Genomic DNA, 16,976 nt, shown 5'->3' with positions numbered 1-16,976 from the left:
GAAGGACTCACTTGGGAAGATAAATTCATTACATCCTTAATCCGGATAAAATCTATAGCTAGGAAAAGTATAGGTACAGTGCTTGAAAGTAAAGATAAAATGTTAAAACTTGTTTGGATTTTGGTTTTGGTACCTCTTCCTTGGAGACAAACGTCTCTTTATATACCTTTATTTGGATAACTGTAAATACCCGAATTTACCCCTCCCTTTAATATTCGTCCGCTTTGTGAATCAAGGGTAATTTTGTCATTAGAAGTTGGATTAGAATTAGCGCTTCTTTAGAAAAGCCTATAAATACAACTTTAAGAGAGATTAAGAACCCTAAACTGTCTTTGTGGCCCTAAGAGAAGATCCATGAGGAGAAAGAGAGGAAGAACGTGATTCAAGAAGAGAGAACGTGAATCGAGGTAAGATCTATGTTCTACATAAGGTTTAGCATGTTGAGAACACTAAAAAATAATTAAAGTATTTAAAAGATAAGATTTGTGATCAATATGGCTTAGAATAAGAATATTTTGACTGATCTTGGATTCTTAGGGTTAGTATCGCCCTTCAACCCCCAACAAACCCAAGAATTGGCAGTTATATCATAGAATTTTAGTTTTAGAAAGCTTAACCTAAAAGATTAGATTATCTTACAATAATTACTCATACTAATTCAGAGCGTGAAATTGATTTAGATGGATTCCTCTCGTCGATATGAATCCAACGAATCCAACCACGAGCGAATCGGAGCTAAAACGGAAAAGTTATGCTCCGTTGAAGTTTTGGGAAAATCGGGACGAATCTGGAATTTTGGCAAAAACCAGTCAGGAATAGTGCTGCGGGCGTCCGATGAATAGTAAACCGAAAACCCGAAAGTGTGCAGAGGCGTCTGATGAATAGTGTTGGGCATCCGATGAATAGTGGTGCGGGCGTCCGATGAATAGTGTCGGACTTCCGAACCCATTGAAAATTTTGAAGTATTTTTCTTAATTTTGGGAGGTTTTAACCATTGCTTTGGCCACTATCCTAGGCCTATTTATTGATATGAATGCCATTGTTTGGGATAGGTATTATGCCCTAGAAATTGTTGAAGGAATATATATTCGGCATTTGAGGTACGTAATTTCGTACTACTTTAGTGCTGCGATTTACCTTTTGAATACTATGCCATTGTGAATCCCAAACTCTCTGAATCTTTGGAGCCATTGATAAACTTTAGACTTGACTTGGGTCTTGCATGCTAATTCCGTTATTTTTTGAAATCTATTGAATCTTATGGCAAAGAGACTTACATTGAATGATTTTTCCATTATATGAATTTTTTGTGAAACCCATTTGTGATTCCTTCACGCTTATGAACTTTGACCACTGTGTGACCATCTGCATTGACAACCTTATGAAAAATCTTTGTGAATTACTATCTTTGAATGTCGAATGAACTCTATTGAATTTGGTTATTTGGTGCACCTACACGGTATAATACTTTAGACTTGTGGAACCTCTTTCAGTTTTTCTAACGGTATGAATCTTTGAACTATCAGACATCCTCTACTATTTGAATCCACTTTGGAACTAATGTAAAACAATCACTTTGAACTTTGAAAACATATATATATATATATATGAGGAAAGTGTTTCTAGTCCGGCCGACTAGAGATCATTCTCTAGTCCGCCACCCAAAAACACATGGGTCCCACATATTTGGGTGATGCAAAGCATTCATTTGATGGGCCTTGACATAGAGACGGTGTCCACAAGATATTAGCTTCATAGGATCATCCCAACCCTATGATTTGTGGAGCTTAAAATGGACGGCTATAAACTGCCACAAATCTGTCCATTTTTAACTCCACAAATCGAAGGGTTAAGAAGATCCTATGAAGCTGAATTTTTGTGGACAACCTATCTATGATGAGGCCTATCAAATGAATGCTTTAGATCACCACAAAATATGTGAGACCCATGTGTTTTTGGGTGGCGGACTAGAGAATGATCTCTAGTCGGCCGGACTAGAAACACTTTCCTCTATATATATATATATATATATATATATATATATATATATATATATCGAAAAAGTGTTGCTACTCGGTCATGTAGCTAAGCTTATCTACTCGGTCGGGTTAAATACAGTACGGCCCATATTGTTTGGGTGATCCAAACCATTCATTTGAAAGTCCCTTACCTAGATAAGGTGTCCACAAAAAATTAGACCCATAGGATGATCCTAACCCATCCAACAGTGGAGGGGAAAATGGAAAAAAATGGACAGACACAGTGTGTCCACAAAGAGGAAGGGAAGTTTTACTGTTCACAGCACGTGTCATCCTCCCCTTCTTCCTCCTCCCGTTTATTTTGATTTTCTCAAATTCCCAAAAAATCAGCAAAAAATACAAAAAAAAAAAAAGGAAAAAAACCATTAAAATAGGGAAAACCCTCTCTTGCCGAGAATATTTCCCTCTGTATCTTTTGCTCGCCCCCAAATCCGAGATTTTCGACCCAAGATTCCCACGAAGACTCTCTCTCTCTCCAAAATCTCGGTATCGCGAGATCATTAGCAAAGCCCGAAAATCCTCACCGAACTTATCTTCTCAGGACTTGTAAATTTACAAATGAATGGTGATCAGTAATACTTTTTTTTGTAAATGTTTGACCTGTGCATCAGTAATACTTGTTTTTTTTTTTCATCTTGATTTGTGATTTTCGATCTTGGGATTTGTCCGAAATTTTGTGTCTTCTTTCTACTTAGAAGCCTGATTGATGTTTTTTTTTTTTCTTCTCTCCCATATTTCTGTTGACTTTTTATGTGAAAAGAAGTCTTTTTGTAATTCAAACTTACAATGGGGTGTTTTTAGTAATTTTATGTATGCTTTTGGGCTTCCCTCCAAAAAGACTAAAGTCATGAGAAAACTTTAGTCCTAGATGGGAAGTGTGAGAGGATGAGAGTGGCCATATATATACTTTCACTCTCTTAACCTTGTAAATGATCAAGAGGTTATGGGGATCCTACGCGCACGGATCGCCCACTTGGGTCCGGTGGGCTTTTGATCTTACCACACACGCGAGCCGCCAGGCCCGGCGCGGCTCGGCCGGCCGCGCGCGTGGACCTAAGGCTTTTCTTTTTCTATTATTTATTTTTCCTTTTAACGGTCAAGAATTTATTTATTTTGTTTTAATTCTTTTTTTACCGTTTGAGATTCCTTAATCGTGGTTTAGTGACCGTTTGGAAAACGTCTCTCACGCACTAAAAGAGTGCGACGTTTCATCCTAACGGATCGATTACCTTTCTATATAAATCGGTTTTAGAGAAAACAGAAGATTATCCTTGACGGATTCTTCTTCTGCTCTTTCTCTTCTCTGCCTTTCTCTCTGGTTTTCTGCTCAAGGCTTTTGGCAAATATAAGCAAGTTCTTAGGCATCCGGGCTGAGTGAGTGCACACCCCTGGAGCGAGCGTTGTTGTATCCTGGAGGCATACGCCGAGACGCGCATCTGCACCTTTGATTCGTCATAGTGGGGGCGAGATTTGCCTTAAGGACAGCGAAGATTCTTCGTGCCTCAACTCGATAAGTGATCTAACGATTTCTTTTTCCTTTACAGATTATTATTACAGAAAATAGTATTAGTAATCTCTGTCTTCAAGTTGTGAGATTAATTTCTTATAAGGTATTTTCGAATCCTAAATTACAGATTTGCACATAAATTTTCTAACAATTTCTGCCCCTCTTCAAGAAACCCTATTTCAGGGTAAATTTTAGAAACCCTGTTTCAGGGTAAATTTTAGAAACCTTGTTTCAGGGTAATTTACCCATGTCACCTTTTAGAAACGCTACCTCTCTGTTCTTTTCTTTTTTTCATTTATGAAATTTCTTGGATTTGGGATTCTTCTGAGTTTTTCTTACTTATGATGATGATTCAAAGCTAGGTTTCTTTTTCTTTTGCTCAGTTTTTTCCTCAAGGGCAGTAGAAATGAAAAAGAGATTGGAAAAGATGGATTAAGATTGCTAGGGTTTCAGGTTTGGACAGCTTCTTTCCAGCATGTTTGTGTTTTTTTTTTTTTTTGTTTAATTTGTTGATACTTCGGAGATTATGAGGGTACTACTTTTTTCAGAGGATGTTGATGATGGCTGGCTTACTTGAATTATCTAAAATGTTCTTACAGGCAACATAGTTTAAGACCACTTGATGTTGTACTATACATGAGTTCATTGGGACTTGCTAGGCAATTTTAAGAAAAGCCACGTCACGGCTGACTTTTGCATGTGAGAAAATCCACGGAGGCTCGACAATTGTAACAGCTGAAAGTTCAACAAAAAAAATGGAAATTTAAATTAAAAGGAAAAGGGGATTATGAAAATTTGCAGAAAGTGAAATTACAAGCAAATTAATCTACTGATCTCGAACATCAAATCAATAGGAAGAAAACCCACTTGCCGTTTGTTTGATTATTTGTCAGAAAGGAGGGGTTGCAGCCGGAAAACCAACTTGAAACCCTAATTGGAATGGGTTGGATTCGAATAAAATTTGAGCGACCAAAAGTATAAATGGGGCCTCTTTTCTAGTTGCAACTTCAGTACTTGTTTTTAGCATGCGGGGGGATATATAAATGATATAATTGTCCCCTTTTCTTCCCCCGGTCCACCGTCTTGTAGTTTAAAGAGTGGGGTCACAAATACAGTAGAGGGGGTGGCCTGTGGAAGTAAGGGGGAGATAATGTATCATTTCACCCTGTTTCGATTGCAGAAATTTTCTAGAAAAGTTTGGAAAGGAAAAATATATTTAAAAGTCCCTACTGTTTTTTACACATGAAAAAAGATGACTTGAACTAACCCTATTCAATTTTTACTTAGAGGAGCCTCTTATGTATGATAGTATCCATTTAAATTAACTATAACCATATCATTTCCCTCTAAATTGTGGAAAGGAAGAAACCTTTTTCCGTCAAAAATGTTTTTCTTGTTATCCAAACAGGGGGAACCATTTATGTGAAAATGGGCAGTGATAAATTCACCCCTTCTAGGATAAATTGCCTAGCAAATGCCATATTTGTAGTTCAACTAAATTTTTTATCTAATCTCTACATGTTTTTTTTGACAATTTCAACTTTTATTTATTTTCCTAATCCCATGTATAATAGGTTTTGAAAATGGGGTCTAAAGGGTGCCTCTTTCCTATATTTTTTTCTTCACAATACACCCTCTCCTCATCTTACATCAAATGCAACCTCCTCCCCTCGAATTTCATATCAACACTCCCAAAAAATGCTGCACTCGAAAAGCTTTTCCTACCATATTCCTTTTATTTATCTGAGCTGGCGGTTCTCTGGTGCAAAAGTTAGCCACAAAATGGCTTCCGGCTAAATTGCTTAGCAAGCCCATTTATTCAACCGCTTTTCCTATTGCTTACATTTTCCTCCTTCGCTACTAGACCTATATCGTCATATGTAGAAAATCTCACGAGAAAATCGGAATCGCTCTCTTTACTGGCGAGTTCTTAGGGGAGAAAATCGTGCAAAAAGAGATGGTGTGAATCTCTCTTCCACGAATTCCCATCGGCCTTCCATCCCTTCGGCATGTCCTGGTTTTTTAAAGATTCGATGGATTTTGGGGCTCAACAATCGATCTGGAGATTCTTTTCCCAATCTGCGACTGATTATTCAAGCTCTGTTGTTGGTTTTGGAATTTCTTTCTTCCTTCCTTCCTTTTTTTTTTTGCTGTTGATTCGATTCCTTTCTTCTCCCAGAGTAGGCTTTTGGGCGTCAAATATTTAAGACACCTTCTGTTGCCATCTGTTGCTAAGTTTGGGTTCCAGACTTTAATTTCACCTCCCTAGCCTTTTTTTGATGGATTTATCAGGAAGGGGATGCACTATATTTTGGTTGAGTGAAAATAAAGTTTATCAAAATTAGGGGATGCTAAAAAACTCAAAGAGTGTAATCAAACAAACCTACAACTATAGGAAGTTTGTACTTTTGGATTGAAATGAAAAATCCTTACTATGAGGTTTCTTTGTTGAATCAATGGATATTTATGGCAGATGGACTGTTACAGCCTTGGTGCGTCATTGCGGACGATGGTACTTTTAGTGAGAACGTGTTGATGAGCAGTTGTATTAATTTTTTTCTACTTAAAGAATGGTTTTTTGAGGGTTTTATCTATTTTGATTATGATCTTACTCTTTCTATTGTATTGCAGGTATACCATTAAAAAATAATTGTATTGCAGGTATAAACAAATCTCGCAAGATTTTCTCCTTCCCTCACCTGCAATATCTTCATGTCATTGAAGCTGGGCTCGATTTGGGTTTGGAACAGTTGCTTACTTGCTCGAGGGTTTGTAAGGTTTGTATTTGGATTTGGTGGTTGTCGTTTCGATATTTTCATGCTTCTCTTAGCCAATTAGGGTTTTTCTGATATGGAATTTCACTCCCAACTGAATCCGGGGAGAAAATTCAGGTTTGTCAAAGTGGCTTCAATCCACTCGAGTCTTAGATTTTCTTGGGAGCATTTTAGCAACTGAAGGTGAGTCCATCTATGAATCCATTTTCTTTATTCTCTTCTATGTAAACAGATTGTATGGACCCTTTCCAATCAATTAATTAATATTATGCTTGCGGCATAAATCCAGGCTTTTGCTGATTTGATGGCGATGCAAGGGTGGTGGTAGTGCAAGGGATGGTGAGAGAGATGGGGCCGATCGAGAGAGAAAGACGGCGAGATTTTGGGGTTAGCAGTGCCGTCGTCCTTGGAGAGAGAGAGACTGAGCTTGTGAGATATGCCGAGCATTGCCACAAGAAAATTTGGATTCCTCTTTTGTGTCCTCTTAGTAGTTCCTTGAATTGTTCCGCATTTGGATTCCTCTTAGTAGTTCCTTTTTTTATTCCTCTCTATTTCTGATTTTTTGGTCCACAACAAAGCATTACTTAGTAGTTCTGAAAGAAATTGGCACGGTAAGGGTATTTGTTATGACCCAGAAATTGGATTTTCCAGATCTCTGTAATGAGAAGAGCAACAGAGTAAGATGAGGAGAAGAAAGGAAGGAGAAGAAGAAGAATTTCAGAAAGTAGTATTTTTTTATGCCCTTCTCATCTCATGATGCCTCTGTTATATAGGCCTTTCCTAACAAGAAAAGTAACTAACTCAGCCTTGCTGGCCTTTCAAATTACAAGAAAAGTATAAATGGTAACAACCTAGTTTAACAATCTTTAACTAATCACCTTCTGTTAATCTAATTACGGACAATCCTTCATCCACATGGGTGTTCTCATCATTCTACTGCTTTTGTTTCTTTTGTCGTGACATGGCTGGCTTTCCACTTGCTCTTCACCGTCATCAACCTCCTCCTGTTCTTCATCTTCGTTCTCAGTTATATCCTGTTTTCTATCATTTCCCACCCCTTGAAAAATAACCTTGTCCTCAAGGTTCAAGGATGGATAATCCGATTGAAGATCAGTTAAATTCTCCCAAGAGGTATCTTCTGGCAGTAGTCCTTGCCATTGTACGAGCACCTGTGTTACTGGTTTATCCTGCAGAAGTACAACTCTTCGTCCCAAAATGGCTAGGGGCGAAACAACTGGGTGGTGGTTGTTATCAGCTTGTGGAGGCAAAATGCAAGGAGAATGTGGTGTTGGTCCATGATATGGCTTGAGCTGTGAGATATGGAAAACAGGGTGAATTCTACTACCTTCCGGTAATTTCAATTTGTAGGCAACGTTTCCCACACGGGCAACAATTTCATATGGGCCATAAAACCTCTTGCTTAACTTCTGAGAACGTCTCGTAACAACAGATTGCTGCCTGTAAGGTTGAAGTTTGAGGAGAACCCATGTTCCAAGAGCAAATTGTTTGTCGAGACGGTATTGATCCGCCATATACTTCATCCTTGATTTCGCTTGTGCCAGATTTGTTTTGAGTGCAGTTAAAAGGATATCCCTTTGTTTGAGTTCTGTATCAACTGCTTCGATCGCTAAGGATCCCGGCACATAATGTGGTAAGGAAGGCGGTGGTCTTCCATATACCGCTTCAAAAGGGGTCATACTGATAGCTGTGTGGAACGAGGTATTGTAAGAGTACTCCGCCCATAACAAGTAGGAATGCCAATGGGTTGGATTATCTTGAGAAAATGCCCTCAAATACCGCTCCACGCAACGGTTTAGAACTTCTGATTGGCCATCCGTTTGGGGATGGTATGAAGATGAAAAGTTCAGAGAAGTGCCACTTAGTTTAAAAAGTTCAACCCAAAAGTTGCTGAGGAAGATGTGATCTCGATCAGAGACGATAGATTTTGGCATGCCGTGAAGCTGTACTACCATTTCCATGAACAACTTAGCGACCTTGGTAGCATTGAAGCTAGTTGGAAGAGCACCTAAATGAGCATATTTTGACAGTCTATCGATGACAACAAGTATAGCAGTGTATCCGTTGGACCGAGGTAAGCCCGTGATGAAATCCATGGAGATATCTTCCCAGATTCTGTCTGGAATTGGCAACGGTTGAAGCAATCCCATTGGGGCAGTAGTTGAGTACTTGGTTTGCTGACAAACCAGACAATTTGTAATGAATTGTTTGATATCAAAGCGCCAAGTACTGTCCTTTTTTTTTACCAAAAGAACAGGGGATGAGTAAGGACTGTGGCGTGGGGTGATTATTCCGGACTCCAACATTTCATGAACCAACTTCTCAATTTCATGTTTTTGGAAATGTGGGTATCTATAAGGTTTGACATTAACTGGGGTTGAACCAGGGATTAGATGGATCTGATGATCGACAGCTCTTGTGGGAGGTAAACTCGATGGTAACTGAAAAACGGTAGCAAATTTGTGTAAAACTTGGGATATTGGAACAGGTAAATTGGGTGGAATATCAATGGAGTTATTGAAATGCATCGATTGGGACAGAACTGAGGAATCAACACAAACCAGTTGAAAACAAGAAGCGATTGAGTCAGTTTTTGTTAAACCTTTCAGTTGCGCAGTCTTAAGGGGGGAAGGGTTTAGAGCTGCTTCACCAACCAATTTCACAGATTTTCCTTTCCAAGTGAATTCCATGGTAGACACCTGTCAAGATGGGTCCTAGTTCTGCTAACCATTGGACACCTAAAACCACATCCGCTCCTTTGATAGGAAGCAAGAAGAGATCTAAAGTGAAATCATAACTTTGTAAGCGGATTTTAACACCAATGCATTTTTTTGTGCAAAGGAGGTAGTCACTATTACCGATGAGTACCTTGAAAGGTGTTGTAGGAACGATGGTCTAATTCAACGATTTGGTGATTTGTTCTTTAACAAAATTATGGGTAGAACCACTGTCGATTAAAACATGAATTGAAGTATTCGCACATACCCCGGTGACTCGAATTGTACTCGGATTCTGTTGTCCCGCCATAGCATGAAAGCTGATTTCCGCCGAGTTATCCGCAGGTAATTCGTCATTGTTTGGTATCGAAGTATCATCAGGTCCCTCATCAATGTGGTGCTCTGTTTCGTCGTCCATTGCGGAAAGGTGATACAGCCGACGGCGACAGTCATGGCCAGGAATGAATTTTTCATCGCAAAAATAACAGATCCCTTTCTCCCGTTTTTGTTTCAGTTCTTCTTTAGTGAGCTGTCTTGTCCGAATAGGATTATGCTTCAATGGAGGAGCTGGAAGGGCTTTAATGGCTGAATTAGGAGGGTTTGGGAGAATACCTGGGCCTCCGACAGGTGATGGCCAATTAGGTTTCCAAAGCTTCCTCATATCCTCATACTTCTGTTCATAGATCCGAGCTAGCGACATTGCTTGAATGAGCGAAGTGGGTTGCAAAACTAATAATTCGCGTTTCAGATCTGGTTTGAGGCCAGAGATAAAGACACTGGTGAGAAACGATTCGGATAAGCCACTGACTTTGTTAGAAAGGTCCTCAAATCGGTGCTCATAATCTTCCACTGAAGGTTTTTGATGGATTTTGGCCAATTCGCCCTTGTGATCTTTGTAGAGTGACGGTCCAAAACGAAGGCGAATAGCGTCCAAGAAACCCTTCCAAGAATGTAATAGATTGTTGGCTTTGGCCCATTGAAACCAAGAAAGAGCAGCGCCTTCAAGATGGAAAGAAGTAATGGAAAATCGCTGATCTTCTGGAGTGGTATAGTAATTAAAAAATTGCTCGATCTTGAAGATCCATCCAATTGGATCTGTTCCATCAAATTTGGGAACATCCATACAAATAAAGCGATTAAAATTTGGTTGGATAGGAACGAGAACATCGTCAGAATTACCGGAGGAGTGATCGGCGGCAGATGCACGTTGAAAGGAAGGTTGTGATGAGGAGCTCTGCAATTGCTTAATCATGGCTACTAGCTCTTCATGTTGTTGTGCCTAGAGAAGCCGGATCTCATTAAGTTGTCGTTGATGAAGCTTGAACTGTTCATCAATCTTTGATTGAGCTCTCATGTTGTCTGCCATTGATAGATTGCTTTCCAGATAGAGTCAATGAAAGCACCAATGTTATGACCCAGAAATTGGATTTTCCAGATCTCTGTAATGAGAAGAGAAACAGAGTAAGATGAGGAGAAGAAAGGAAGGAGGAGAAGAAGAATTTCAGAAAGTAGTATTTTTCTATCCCCTTCTCATCTCATGATGCCTCTGTTATATAGGCCTTTCCTAACAGACTTGATACTCTGACATACAATCGTAACTAACTCAGCCTTGCTGGCCTTTCAAATTACAAGAAAAGTATAAATGGTAACAACCTAGTTTAACAATCTTTAACCAATCAGCTTCTGTTAATCTAATTACGGACATAATCCTTCATCCACATGGGTGTTCTCATCATTCTACTGCTTTTGTTTCTTTTGTCGTGACATGGCTGAATTTCCACTTTCTCTTCACCGTCATCAATCTCCTCCTGTTCTTCATCTTCTTTCTCAGTTATATCCTGTTTTCTATCAGTATTTCCCATTTTTTAATATATCCTTTCAACTGACTCATTTCCTAACAGCAAGCATGTGGTCCTTGGTTGCTTAATCATGTTTTTTCTCGGCTTCTATTGAATTTTTTACGGTGTTTTGCTGAGCCTAGCAGTCTTCTTTTAGGGTTGGTTTTGAATCTTTCCATTTTCATATGCTTGGCGTTGACGTGGAAATTGGGTTGTTTTTCCCATTTTCCATGTTTGTATTCTACTGTTCGGCCTCTAAAGGATGTTGTTTCTTGAACGATGACTCTTCTTTTTTCCCCTGTTTGTTCATTAAGATTTCTTCCGTTCACAGATTTATTGCAAGTGATGTGCTGGAAAAGATCAGAGGTGGCGAATTGTCTCTGTCGATGATTCACTTGGGAGGAATCAATGGTAGTCACCCTCATTTCTCACAGACTTATTCTCTTGGGAGGAATCAATGGGAGTCACTCTCATTTATCATGGAATTTGGTACTAGCCAACGTAGCAAATCTCAGATATCAAACCCTGACAATTTCCTTATGAAGTTAAACAACCAACATACCTCCTATCTCTATTTCTATGCACATGCATTCTAATTTTCCTACTTAACTGCTATTAGGACAAGGAGTTTGACTCCCTATTGGGATGCAAGATGTTGACAAGTGAGCCTTTTTAGTCTGCCAAAACACCTTCCATTCACTAATAACAAGGTACTTCCGGATTGAAAATAGTGAGACCTTCTAACTCAACCTATTTCTTAGCTTTTTGGTTTCCTTTGGTTTGACCATGTGATCCAATTTGATGATTGTTCGGAATGTATTGTTTAGTGGTGAGTAGAGAAGTGCACTACTTTAGAGAAGAAATCCATTAGACAACTAGATTGTTACAACCATGTTAATGAAGCACTATCACCTGATTTGTATTTGTGTTTCTCATTTTATGGTCTGTATGTGAGTAATTTTGACTGCAAAGTGCATATTACTTCTGTTGTTGGGTTCCTATGGCAATTTTGTTTGTTTGATAGCTTGGATCATATGCAAGTAGCCTTAGGATTTCTGGGGTTGCCTTTGTTTCTTACTTTCCCTATTTTCCAAAATTGAACACGTGTGGTGTGGGAGTTCTTAAAACGAGGTATGGGTGATAAATGAACTGCCCTAATTTACCATCTTTTTTATTATTTCCTACTATAGACCAACGCGATTCGGAATTACTGAGTCCTAAACTGACTATTGAATTCCAATAGTTTGACTCCCAATCCCTCTGAAAATCCAAAACAAACAGGGCCTAAGGTATGTTTCAATTTATGGAATGCAATGAACTAACTGTTTGGTGTTGCTTAACCACTTATAGCCATCTAATGTGTTTTTTTCCCTTTTACTTTGTACATAATCATTTGAGACGGGCCCGGGCAACGATAGTTACCTTCTCTAAATCTTACAATCCATTCACTTTTGATTTGTTTTTCTGCAATGTTTTTAACTAATCTATTTGGATTTGTGGATAGATGTTGTGAACTTCAATTGCATTTTGTGTTATTTTCCTTTTATCTATCATGCTACATCATTCTGTTTAATTTCAAAAACAGTTTTCTACTTTCAGGGTTTCCCCTTCGATCGAGATCGTAATGGGTTTTCTGTAAAATTGCAGGTCAATTTCAGATTAACTACTTTTCTTTTCTTTTTTGTTGTAAATATTGACCTTTAAAATGCAGGGTCATTTGAGATTCCATCATCCATCACCTTTCTACCAGATATTTTCAGCAGGTCTAGACCTTGAGGTAAATTGATATGGATATTTTTATAAATTAGCATATATATTTGATTAGTAAAGATTGGAAGGTGGATTTTGTTCTTCTCTTCTACTTTTCTCCCATTCCTGCTATTCGATTCAGATACTAGAGTTTCATAAATTTATGTTGTTTCCTCATATCTCTATTTACTTTAGTTTCTAATTATTTTTTCCACGGAGATCATCACGCAGGCTACTTGAACTTAGAACGTCCTTGGTAATTTACATTAAAATTAGGGTTTGATGCCTTCTTTTGCTATTTGCATTCTACAGAATAGGCTTCCAATGTGCATATATTTTTGTGTCTTACATCAATTACGTTTTACAGTTCATAGTTATGAGAATGTGCGGATATTGCTTTTGCTAGAAGCTTCTCAATTATGTTTCATGGTACATTATACTTTTCAGATTTTTTCCGTTGCTTTTGCTTTTAATTTGATTTTATTTCTGTTTACATCTTTTCATCTTCTTTCTTCATTCTTTTATTCCTAAAATGGGATTATGCTTACTTTTGAAAATCAGGTTGTTTGCAAATATGCATGTGAGCTAGAACCCACATGGATTTAGTCGAGCTTATGCAAGTAAAAATTAGTTGCTAATGTTGGACAGAGAAACATATTCAGTATTGATCTAATCTTCTCAGATTTTTTTCTCATGGGGTATGAAGTGTTAGTCCCAAAGTTGTTCAATTTAAGGCTGTAAATTCCTTAAGTTTGAGGGAGGACTGCGTTTTTCTTTCAGCTGAAGGTGCGCTCTTTCTTTCAGCTGAAACTGAAAGAGTTGAATATGAAGAATACTTTCAAATCTGAAGCAGTTATGAATACGAGGCATTTATTCATATTATTGAAACATAATTTATTCAAGGATTAGGTGCAAATTCCAGGCATTCCTCCTTCCTATACCTGTTTTATTTTTCCCTAGGCATTGTTAGTTTTCGATTCTGAGAACTTAAACTTTCCTCTACTTGGGAGGAACTGTTAACCTGCTCTTCTCATCATCTCTAGGAGCCCTGGTTTTCTATGATCTTAGTTTGCTTGCAAGTATAAAATCACTCGAGTAAAACTCATATCGGCGGATGCCTTCACCCTCAGGCCAACTCCATTACAATCTCACTTCCTTTCTTGATGTGTTATTTGCGCCATCCTTTGAAGTAAAAAATGCGTGTATCCTGAGTTCCGAGACAAAAAAAAAATTGCATTTGTGTACCGCAGGATCAATGTTTCTTTCCCGATAATTTTTCTGTGTCTCTCTTTTATAATCTCAAAAAAGGAAAAAGTGTATATCCTGGGTACCGAACAATCCAAGCATTGTATTCCCTTGCTACCTTGCAACCATTTTGTCTGTTTTAACTTGAATCCCCATTCGAATTTTCTATGGAATTTGCATTGCAATACAACACAGGAACTGGCTCTCACTGCCTGTGATAGGGTACTGGTTATTCTATGATTTTTGTGAGAGGTTATTATAAGAAGTGTTAAGGCCACCAAGTAGCTTATTTCAAAAGGAGCTCTCCCAAGAACATTTCATTCATTTGTTATCTCCACTCCTTACTGCAGATCTCTTTTTACAACTGATTTACTTGATTATGCAATTCCACAAGTTGTAAACCCACTGCTAAATGTTGTTTACTTTTTCTTTGTCGCTCCATACATGATGCACAGGTGAAAGTAGAAAACAAAAAAAACTTCTTTATTCCTTTTATTTTTGCTTTTTATTCTTTCTTACTCTTGCTTTTATGTTTTAGTGTGCAATCTTTTGGGATTTTCTCTAATATGTGATGGCATTTTTGGATTGTTGTACATTTCTTCTTCAGTAGGTCTCATGGGTTTATATTTGTTTTGTTCTTGATGGGATTAGTTTCTCATATGTGATTTTGGTTTCTGTCCTTATGTGCATTCTTTCTTAGATAAAATTTAGATTTTTCTTAGATAAACTTTGTAGGTGATTTTTCCTAAATATCATATGGTTTTTTGCTGCAATGAGACTTCTATCCTCCTTGGTGCAACCAAAAGGAAGAGAAAATTACGAAGGATTAGAGCTTCAGACATTATTCTACCCTACGAGGAGATTGAGGTGATGAGAAGTAATGCTCGCGAAAATTTTGTCTTTGTGTGCTTCAAATTTAAGAAATTTCTATTTCTATTTCCTTTCTGGCTGTTTAATTAATAGCTGGAAAACTATTTCCTTTCTCTTGGATCTCTTTCCTTTCTTTAGACTCTTGATGTGGTATTTTCAATTGAATGTCTATAGACTTGATTTATATATATGTGCAGGTAGGTGGAGTGGTTCAAGTGTGTTCCTGATTTATACTCAGTTTTTTGGTTCTTCATTTATACAGTTTTTGTTTCTTCGCCCCGTGCATTGCACGGGGTGTCTTACTAGTATATATATATACACTAGCAAAAAACCCCGTGCGATGCACGGGCCTACAAAGAATTGTACAGACCACATCATAGGTTGATTTAAACCGTCCATGTGATGGAACACAACATAAATAGGTTGTGCCCGTAAAATAATTTCCATAGGCTGATCCTAGCCCTCCAATCTATAGAGGTTTCCATAATTGTTGTTCCTCTTAAGGTGCCTAGGATTCGTCAATATTTTTACAGGTGTCCTATATTCGTAATATCAAACTTTCCGTAATTTGACATGCACATAGTGGATAAGGAAAAGTAGTTTTTTCGTCATCGTTAGGGGTGCAACTTGGGTCTCAACCCGACCTAACCCGAGGAACCCATGTTTTCCAACCCAACCCAATTTCCAGCCTGACTGGGTTCAACCCGACCCAACCCGATTTGCAATTTCCTCAACCCGACCCAACCCGATTTCCAATTCGGGTCGGGTTGACCCGATTTGATATGGTACCAATTGTTGACCACCTCAACTCAAGCTGGGTTGTTTTGGATTTTGAGAACCAATAGTGAGTCACCAATAATCAGTTTTTAACTCACAATCGGTTCTCAAAACCAAGGTTTAAAATTTCGGTTTCGGTAACCGTTTCAGACCCCACCAAAAACCGAAATTTCGGTCCGAAATTTGGTAATTTGGTTCCAAATTCCGGACCCAAATTTTGAAATTTCGGATCGAAATTCTTGTAACACTTTTTTTTTTTAATAAATAATGTTATTAAACCGAAATTTGGTAAAGGGCGAAAAATGGAATTTTAGAAATTTTCGGTTTCGGTCCCCATCGGTATCCGAAATTTCGGATTTCGGTCGAAATTTTAAACCATGCTCAAAACCCAAACCAAACAGGGACTAACAATTAACAAAGGGAATTGTTATCCGCACTACTATATTTTGATGATCACACTCCTCACTTTATTGAAGTAAGGTATGGCCCGCACCATAGGATTATCCAAATCTTCCATTGTGGACTGTGGAGGCTATTTCAATGTTGAAAAAGAAAAAGAAAAAGAAATATACAGAACTTCTTCAGATGGAACTCAAATTCGGGTTTCGGGTCGGGTCGGGTTGCCTGACAACCGAACCCAACCCGACCCGACCTGACCCGATTTCCAATTCGGGTTGATTTTTCCCAACCCAAATTCGGGTTGAACCTGTCGGGTTCGGGTTGAACCCGACCCGCGTGGGAACATCCAAGTAACAACGATGGTTTCAAATTATATATAGTGTTAATGTCCTTACTACCATATTTTATAATGGCACTACTCACCGTATTTTGATGATCGCACTCCCCACTTTATTTAAATATACAGTATGGCCCGTACCATAGGATGATCCAGACCGTCCATTAGATGGGCTACTGCCTACATAGGTTGTGCCCCAAAAATAATTTTCCTAGGTTGATCCGAGCCCTCCGATCTATAGAGGGTTATTGGTTGATCCAAACCGTCCATGTGATGGAATACAACATCAATCGGTTGTGCCCGTAAAATCATTTCCATAAGTTGATCCTAGCCCTCCAATCCATATAGGCTGATCCTAGCTCTCCAATCGATAGAGGTTTCCATAATTATTGTTCCTCTTCAGGTGCCCGGAATCCGTCAATATTTTGCAAGTGTCCTGCATGCGTAATATAAAGTAGTTCTTTCGTCATTGTCATATGTCTTTACCTCTTCTTGGTATTTTTTTTCTGTAATTGTCATAGACAGGTGCCCTGTGTTGGTATTTTTCCTATGTAGATTACGATTTTTCCCTCAAATAATTTCTCATAGAGATAGATGTTAGATATCAGCAAAGGGGTTAATGGTAAAAGAGTAATGCTGATGTGTAAATCCCAGATAAAAAGAAAACAAATTCTTTTTCCTCCCGCTAGATTGTAGTATATATATA

At 38.3% G+C, this 16,976-nt stretch overlaps 1 protein-coding gene across 11 annotated transcripts; it reads left to right on the top strand.

Annotated features, from left to right (window-relative positions):
* The first annotated feature begins 6,192 nt into the window (after positions 1 to 6,192).
* On the top strand, positions 6,193 to 16,948 carry LOC143885544 (uncharacterized). Of its 11 annotated transcripts, XR_013253449.1 has the most exons (9): positions 6,193 to 6,323; positions 6,438 to 6,503; positions 6,610 to 6,749; positions 11,225 to 11,382; positions 11,513 to 11,603; positions 12,479 to 12,540; positions 12,605 to 12,670; positions 14,665 to 14,754; positions 14,955 to 16,948. XR_013253449.1 is itself a non-coding variant. In XM_077389771.1 (6 exons), the coding sequence occupies exons 3-6, from the start codon at positions 6,657 to 6,659 to the stop codon at positions 14,982 to 14,984; spliced, it is 321 nt and encodes a 106-aa protein (XP_077245886.1). In that variant the 5' UTR covers positions 6,193 to 6,323; positions 6,438 to 6,503; positions 6,610 to 6,656; the 3' UTR covers positions 14,985 to 16,948. The 11 variants fall into 11 exon arrangements, 1 of the variants encoding a protein (XP_077245886.1); XR_013253447.1 differs by lacking the exon at positions 12,479 to 12,540; XR_013253446.1 differs by lacking the exon at positions 12,479 to 12,540 and having other exon boundaries at positions 14,623 to 16,948.
* The last annotated feature ends 28 nt before the right edge of the window (positions 16,949 to 16,976 follow it).

Source organism: Tasmannia lanceolata, unplaced genomic scaffold (assembly GCF_043159265.1).
Source record: "Tasmannia lanceolata isolate RefF3 unplaced genomic scaffold, GAP_Taslan_0.1 ptg000008l, whole genome shotgun sequence".
In the NCBI taxonomy this organism is placed as follows: Eukaryota; Viridiplantae; Streptophyta; class Magnoliopsida; order Canellales; family Winteraceae; genus Tasmannia; species Tasmannia lanceolata.
This window is presented reverse-complemented; position numbering and strand designations above follow the sequence as displayed.